The 8,446-nt window shown below is 35.6% G+C and overlaps 1 protein-coding gene across 1 annotated transcript; it reads left to right on the top strand.

Annotated features, from left to right (window-relative positions):
• Window positions 1-655: 655 nt before the first annotated feature.
• LOC131661823 (protein INVOLVED IN DE NOVO 2-like) lies at window positions 656-5,390 on the top strand. Its single transcript, XM_058931464.1, has 8 exons — window positions 656-868; window positions 1,039-1,958; window positions 2,212-2,393; window positions 3,101-3,190; window positions 3,291-3,578; window positions 4,100-4,309; window positions 4,712-4,941; window positions 5,107-5,390. The coding sequence occupies exons 2-7, from the start codon at window positions 1,049-1,051 to the stop codon at window positions 4,937-4,939; spliced, it is 1,908 nt and encodes a 635-aa protein (XP_058787447.1). The 5' UTR covers window positions 656-868; window positions 1,039-1,048; the 3' UTR covers window positions 4,940-4,941; window positions 5,107-5,390.
• Window positions 5,391-8,446: the final 3,056 nt, after the last annotated feature.

Genomic DNA, 8,446 nt, shown 5'->3' with positions numbered 1-8,446 from the left:
TTCGCTTCATCCGCAATTTCGTTTGCAATGAGAATTCCATCCAGAATTTGTCTTCCGGAGATGAAAGCTGACTGTGTTTCTGACACCACGGAACCAATTACCTTTTTCAATCTGTTTGCTAAGACTTTGGCTATCACCTTATAAATGCATCCAATTAAGGAGATAGGTCTGAACTCAGACACTTTTGTGGGATTCTTTTTCTTCGGCACCAGCACTATGAATGAGCAATTTGCTCCCCTTACTATACGACCGTTCGAGTGAAAATCTGACATAACGCGAAAGAAGTCGTTTTTAATATCTTCCCAAAATTCTTTTATGAATCCGAAGTTCACACCATCTGGCCCTGGGCTTATAGAAAATGTTAATGAGGAAGTTTTGTTAATTGAGGATTCTTTTGCTAATTTAAGAATTTTAACGTTCATCTAGTTGTCACTTATCAGCACAATAGAAAATGGTAAAACAAGTGTAGGATTCCATTGCATTTAATAGCCACGTGTCACTATCATGCACTCTCATCATTGACTCTAGATTCATTCCCCAATCAAAAATCATCACTCAATTTTCCACACGCCACGTGTATCTTCGCATGGTAAATGCATTATCAAAGTGAAGACCACGAATATGAGGAAGACCGCACCGTACACAAATATTCCCCTTACTGTAGCTTCGATTGTGTAAAATCAGTCGCATTCATTAGTACAGTGTAGCTGAACATAACAGAAATTCATTATCAAATCCCTAAAATCAGAACGTTATAATCGAGTTCTTTATGATTTCTCTCTCGTAGATCAAGGTCACACCCCCTTGTTCCAGGTCCTTCACCGAGCTTCCAGTTTTTCTTCCGGTGAAAATCTCTCCGCATTTTCCGGTAAAATCGTCAAAAAACCATTTCTGCATTTCTGTTTTCTCAAGCTCAATATCATGGCTAATCATTTCCCCCTTTCTTTTTTGTTTATAATTGGGTTTTATATCAAGCTATGCATGTGAATTTCAATTGATTTTTAGGTTTGACATAAGATTGTGTTATTTGTATTCCAGGTGTGCTATAATGTCTCACTCTTCTGAGGAGGATACTGATATCAGCGATTCTGAAATAGGTGAATACGAAGATAAATGTTACGAGGAACTAAAAAATGGAAGTCAGAGTGTGAAGACTTCGGACGAGAAATTCACCTGTCCATACTGTCCGAAGAAAAGAAAACGAGATTATTTATACAAGGAGCTTCTGCAACATGCTTCAGGGGTGGGTCAGAGTAGTTCATCAAAGCGAAAGCCAAGAGAAAAGGCTACTCATTTGGCTTTAGTGAAATATTTAGAAAAGGATCTTATGAATGTAGATGCTCCAACGGAACCAGTTGATGATGATAAAAGTGAAACTCGCATTGATTCTGATGAGCAGTTTGTATGGCCTTGGATGGGGATAATAGTTAACATTCCAACTAGCAAAACTGAAGACGGGCGCAAAGTCGGGGCGAGTGGTTCCAAGATTAGAGATGAGTATAGAAGTAGGGGTTTCAATCCGGTACGAGTCAATCCTTTATGGAACTACAAAGGTCACTCTGGAACTGCTCTTGTGGAGTTCAATAAAAACTGGCCTGGCTTAGATAATGCACTTGCATTTGAAAAAGCGTATGCGTTAGAACATCATGGGAAAAAGGATTGGTTTGTTAATACTGGGCCGAAGACGGGTCTTTATGGATGGGTTGCCCGAGCAGATGACTACAATGTGAATAACATCATTGGTGAACATCTGCGAAAGATGGCTGATGTTAAAACTATACCGGAGCTTATGGAAGAGGAGGCTCGGAGGCAAGATAGACTCGTCTCCAATTTGACCAACATTATTCAAGTGAAAGCCAAGCACTTATCTGAGATTGAAGCAAGATGCACCGAGACTACAGCGAAAATGAATTCTGCCATGACAGAGAAAGATTTACTCATTCAATCTTACAATGAAGGTAGATACTAGATAGTATATGTTGTGGCTGTGGGTGTTTAGTTTTTCATGTTTCTGATTTGCGACTGGTGCTTTGGTTACACATACAACTGCCCGTGTGGTGGTGCCAAATATTGCTAGAATCATGGCAATGATTGCACCCTAAAATATGGCATAGTTTAATTGATTTCGAATGAATATTACTATGCTTGAACTTTATTTTACAATTTTAAGAATTGATTATTAATTCTAAATTTCGTGATCTTTGAATTTAGAGATGAAGAAAGTACAGGCAAGTGCTAAGGATCACTTCCAAAGGATTTTTAATGATCACGAAAAGCTTAAATCGCAACTGGAATCTCAGAAAAGTGAGCTTGAATTGCGGAGAATTGCTTTGGAAAAACGTGAAGCACATAATGAAAGTGAAAGAAAAAAGTTGGCAGAGGAGATTGAGGAGGTATAGTGTTTTTATTTTGCTCCATCCCCTATGATTGGGATTCATGAAAAATTTATATTGATGAAACAACTTTTTTTTGTGTACGGTATAGATTACTATTCATATGATTTTTTTGACAAATATTTGTCCACATGATTAATACTTAGATGTTTTAGTGCTTTCAATGAAGGATTTATCAACCAAGCTTAATCAATATCCACTTTGCTTATCATGTTTAAAATCATGGAATGATTGGTTGGGAGTTTATTTTCTGTTGAATCTTTGGATAGTTAATTCTGAAAATACGAGCATTATGATAAAACTGGTTTTTATTTGAGTAGTACCTCGTTGAAGGTTGTGAATCCAGAACAAGTTAGTGTATGGATTGCAGGTGTATTTACTCATGATTGAATTCTTAATGGAACCTTATAATCTATGTATAGACTATTTGTGCACTTCGACTGAGTGTGTCTCTGATCTTAATCTTGGTAGTGCTCCCTTGCTTGTTACTCAAGTCCCTGGTGATGTGGGAGAAGATAGTACCAACATTTTACAGTAATTGTTGACTCTAATTAAAATGGTGAACTCCAATGTGTGGTTATATTCTATGCTTTTAATGATATGAAATTATGTTCTTACCGTGTCTGCGAAGTCATTTAAATAATATTTTGCTTCAGAAGCTTGTAGAAGGCTTTGTTTAACTCTGCTGGCATTTATTGTTTATGCAGAATACATCGAAAAATAGCTCTCTTCAGATGGCTTCAATAGAGCAACTGAAAGCAGATCAAAATGTTTTGAAACTGGCTGAAGATCAAAAGGTCAGTACTGCCTTTCTATTAGTTTTGTTAATGATCAAAACTGTGCTTGTCAGGTTGAGAGTAACGTAGTATTTATGCTATTTGAATGTCTATTATACAGAAACAAAAAGAAGAACTCCATGCTAAAATCATTCAGCTTGAAAAACAACTGGATATGAAACAAAAGCTGGAATTGGAGATTCAGCAACTTAGAGGATCACTAAGTGTGTTGAAGCACATAGAAGACGATGACGATGAAGAAGTTTTGAAGAAGGTAGATGAACTGCAAAAGGGTTTAAGGGAGAAGGAACAGGCATCTGAAGACTTAGATGCATTGAACCAAACACTAATAATCAAGGAGCGTAAGAGTAACGATGAGCTGCAGGAGGCTCGAAAAGAATTGATTAATGTAAGAGTACTTTTTTTCCAGATACGTCTCTGCATTTTAGTTAATTGATTCATTATATTAATTTGGAAGATCATCTATGCAAAGGGGGGCAGGTTTCGAATTCTTTCATACTTTAATTACTTGGCAAATTGGCCTTTTTTAATGATTTTATTTGCTTGCATAAAGTGTTCTATGAAACACAGACGTGGTATATATATGTGGGTGTCTTTTCTATTTGGTCAACTCTATTATTAACTTTTATAGTCTAGACCAAGGTAACAAAACTGACTTGAGTAAAATTATAATCTCATTGTATCATCTTACTGACTCATATTGGTCAAAATGCTTTGAATGGTCAATAATTTGATTATGCAGACGAGACCAAGTTGTCATTGTGCCAATATTCACTGCTTATTTGTTACATTACTTTTATAATGGAGTTAATGTTTCAAAAACTCTTGCAATTTTTGAAGCTTTCTTATACATTTTACTGTTCAATGTTGCTTGAAAGATTTAGTAATAATGTTTTTTGTATCTTGTAGGCTATTAAAGAGATAGCAACTCGAGCTCAAATTGGTGTGAAGAGAATGGGGGAACTTGACACTGAACCATTCCTTGAAGCTATGAAGCAAAGATATAATGAGGAGGAAGCTGAAGACAAAGCTACCGAACTGTGTTCATTGTGGGAAGAGTATCTAAAAGACCCAGATTGGCATCCGTTCAAAGTTGTCTTGATTGACGGGAAAGAAAGAGTATGTTTCTGTTAAATATGGTTCTCTTTTTATATATTTATATTACCTTTTCATGAAGAGGGTGAATATTTGGCCTTTTGAACCTATAATTCTGTCACTTTTTCCGTCATCTAAGGGACTTACTGGTGTCGAGCCTTGTTTGGAAATGTCATAGGGGAAAGAATGAATAGACAACCTTGTAGTATGAATTCTTTGAGAACCGCATTTTCTCCTTGTTGCATTTTCACCCACCTTGTTCTTTTCTCTGTTTATATCGGCTCAAAAGAGGGAAGTTTAATTTGTGAATAGGTTACAATGGCTTCAGGTTCCTTTTAATCTACAATTATCCTCTGCTGTTTCTGATTTGGGGAAACTTCTAACAATCACACTTGGTTATCTGGTTTCACGCATGTGTTGATTCAGGAATTTATTAAAGAAGACGATGAAAAGCTGAATGGACTGAGAGAAGAAGTGGGTGAAAAGGCATATAATGCAGTGGTGGCAGCTTTAACAGAGATTAACGAATATAATCCTAGTGGGCGATATGTAACCTCTGAATTATGGAACTACAAAACTGGAAAAAGAGCAACTTTGAAGGAAGGAGTACAATTTTTGTTGAACACATGGAAACGCAAGAAAGGAATGTTGTGAAGGTTTGTATACAACTTTATTACTCTATATTCAGGTTACTGAAATTTTCTTAACTTGTGAAAAAAAAGAAAAGAAATTGATGACCAATTGTTGTGTCTTACCCCCTTTCCATATGAATACTGCTACTGTTTTAATAACAATTTCATGTTACAATGGCTTTATTGCAGAAAGGATGGTTGATGTAGATGGCGCAAATATAATAACTTATGCATGGCAGCTGCTGGTTTGCACACATCCATATTTGTAGAACTGTGAACTTAAGGTTATCTATGTTTAAGTGAGCTATGGATATGTTAAACTAGTTAGTTTCACTAGACAATTGGTAATTTTCAAGACTCAAACTGCTTTTGCTCTTAGAGTGACAGTCTTTGTATTATCTCTAGCTCTAGCGTGTACGACATGTATGACTATATATTATTAGCCTTTTAATTATCATGTTTCTTTCTTCTTCTTCTCTTTGAATGAAGAAGTGAGGGTCTAAAAACAACCCACCAGATCAAAAAGCAGCAAGATGTTACTTTCTATGAGTAAGAGCATTTTGGTAAGATTTTAGTGTGTATGGGGATGCATAAGTCATCTTTTAGCCTTCATGCCAAGGCACTGTTATACTGGTAAGACAAAAAATTGGTAGTGAATTTGTCAAAATTGTTTAATTAGTGAATCTCTGAATTTGTCAAAATTGTTTAATTAGTGAATCTCTGAATTTGTCAAAATTGTTTAATTAGTGAATCCCTGAATTTGTCAAAATTGTTTAATTAGTGAATCTCTTGGTCTTTCAGTGCATGAAGCTTATGCGTCACCCGTGCCAAGTTCACTGCCAAACCCATTCTGTTTTAATTCGGTTTGGATCAGTGGCCCCTATTTTAGGGATGTTGCTTTTGTTTTTGTGATTTGTTATTTCACATTTCATATTTTGACGCCATTATATTCAATTTGTCTAAGATGTGTTCATATAATCCCTAGGGAATGAGACTAACAAATATGGAGCTATTGTTAGAAGTCTCATTTTCTCTGTTATCTCGGGTTATCTTTATAACATTCAAGAATCCCAAGGATTAAAACTGTTTAAATTGGCCAGTTGTGTAAACATAGGTTTCTTAGACAAAATTTCTTGCATCATCTCATTAAGAAATCAACAGAAACTCATAAAGAGTTGTGTTGAATGAGAGCGAGTAGACTGTTAATTAATATCTGATATGACAATCCATGAGTCTTTTCTGTTGGTTCATTATCACTTGTATACAACTTGCAATAATATTTGAAAAAAATGACAAAATGTATATTCTAGTGACATTCAACACCTTTATGATGCACCCTTTTGATGACCGATGTCAACATCATATTTTATGTTATTCAATTCAATTAAGTTGTAAACATGTTTCGATTTCTTGTTACAAATGATGATTCAAAGAATATGGTTCATAAATTATATAGTGCCTACATAATTTATATCTTCTTGGCCTTCTGTTTACGGTGATTTCCGGTAAACAACCGCTAGTCTTCCAAACTATAATAAATATGATTTGGTTACTCGCAGGATCGACTAGATTGATCCTAGGACACATAGTCAAGAAGATTGTTATCAATGTTCATTCGAACCATATTCATGATTTGTCTTCTTCAATAAGCGGTGTTCGATTAAAGAACAAATAGTCTTGATAATCACTTTGTTATATATAAATGTGACTTCAACGAAAAGATAAGTAACATAACATATGAAATTAAAAGGACTATTAAAACGTAAAGAATCTTAAACTGCAGAAACGTTAAAGACTTTGAAAGTAAATAACATGAAAGTAATTCGAAAGTAAATGACATTAAAGTAAAGATACAGAAATGTAAATGGCAAGAAGTAAACGAAATGTAGTAATTCTAGAAGATATTTGAAAACAAAAGATAATACACATGTATTAAAGTGGTGGTGTCATACGTACATTTTCTCAGCGAACTCTTTCTCTTAACGCTTGATACTTAAGTAAATATGTGAGTGATTTGTACAAAATGAACACACAGAATCCTAACATTAAGACTCCTATTTATACTAGTTTCGACCTTAACGGTCCTACACTAATCTGCTGCCACGTTTCTCATAAGAACTTCTAGCGACGCCATCTGTTACTTGGACAGTTACGAAACTGTCTTCGAATTTCAAATCTTCCCGCTTGAGTCCGTCTTCGACGCGTGGCAGTGTATTAAAACACTACGAAAACACGCTAAGTAGTAATACTTGAATATATTTATAAATTTTGTCTAAGTCCCCGAAGACACATACTTTTCACTAGCTTTCAGTATTCATTATCTTCATAGCGAACTTAGAAATCTTTATTCTCGAAGCATGACCATCAGTAGCCATTCTTTTATTTTTAAGGGATGGCTATCAGTAACCATCTTTCCTTCGATTTTCTACTTCTTCGAAGGACAAATACTACAAAACGAAATCTTCAGCTAACAAATTGTCCCCAATAAATGCCTGTTTCGAGAGTCAACAGAAATAGGCGTTTCTTGTCATTATAAGATTTCGTTCTTTATTGATCTTTGAAAGTTCCAAGACTGCTGACTAACGTCATAATCATTGATGACCCTGTTTCCGAAACGTCTTGTCATTTTCAAAGATGTCTTCTCATAACTTACATTCCCACGTTTTAACCTTACTTCTTGATCATTACTCCTACATACTAGGAGTGAAGCTAACTTATTTGACCGCCGTTGGATTAAATCACCAGCCGCCACGTGTTCTTTGGATTTTACCCAAAAGATTTAAAAAGGGTTTCCGTTAAACCTTTAAATACTTGGTCTTGTACTTCTACACAACCTTTCATTCCCATTTCTTCATCTTCTTCAACAAAAAACCAAACATCTTTAATTTCTTCAAAATCTCGCTCTCTTAATCAGAAATTTCTCTATGGCTTCATCTTCAAATGTTCTTCAACCTGCTCTGAAGCTCCAATCAACAACACGGTCTGGGGAACAAGAGCACGTTCAAAACCCTAACACCGAAGAAATACGCGCTATTTACGCTTCCCAGGTAATCATTCCCTTTGAACTTTCTGGAAAATCTCTCGCTTTTATGGGTCCATTACCAGGTGAAAATATCCCATCTCTGAATAAATTCTTCCCTGCTTATTACAAGATTAGACCATTAGTTAGCAAAATTAGGATAGATGAAGATGGCTGTTCTCCCTCAGGAAAATCTGCTAACATGGAAGAAACTCCAACTGTAACTCCTTTAGCTTTAGCGAAAATTAGGTTAAACTATATGACCAACTCTGTAAAAGTGTTTAGGTCAATTCCTTTAGCCAAAGATCCTGATTTGTACTATGCCTGGTTAGAAAAAGTAGAGAAACAGAAAGAATCCTTCTGGAAATCGTTAGGAATATACGATTTGATTCAACTGTCAAAGACATGTTTAGAATACAACCAACCCATGTTAGTAGCAGCGGTTCACTTTTGTGATGCTTCTCACAACACTTTCCATCTCCCCTGTGGAATGGTTACCCCTACTCTTTT

Source organism: Vicia villosa, linkage group LG3, assembly GCF_029867415.1.
Source record: "Vicia villosa cultivar HV-30 ecotype Madison, WI linkage group LG3, Vvil1.0, whole genome shotgun sequence".
Lineage (NCBI taxonomy): Eukaryota > Viridiplantae > Streptophyta > Magnoliopsida > Fabales > Fabaceae > Vicia > Vicia villosa.
This window is presented reverse-complemented; position numbering and strand designations above follow the sequence as displayed.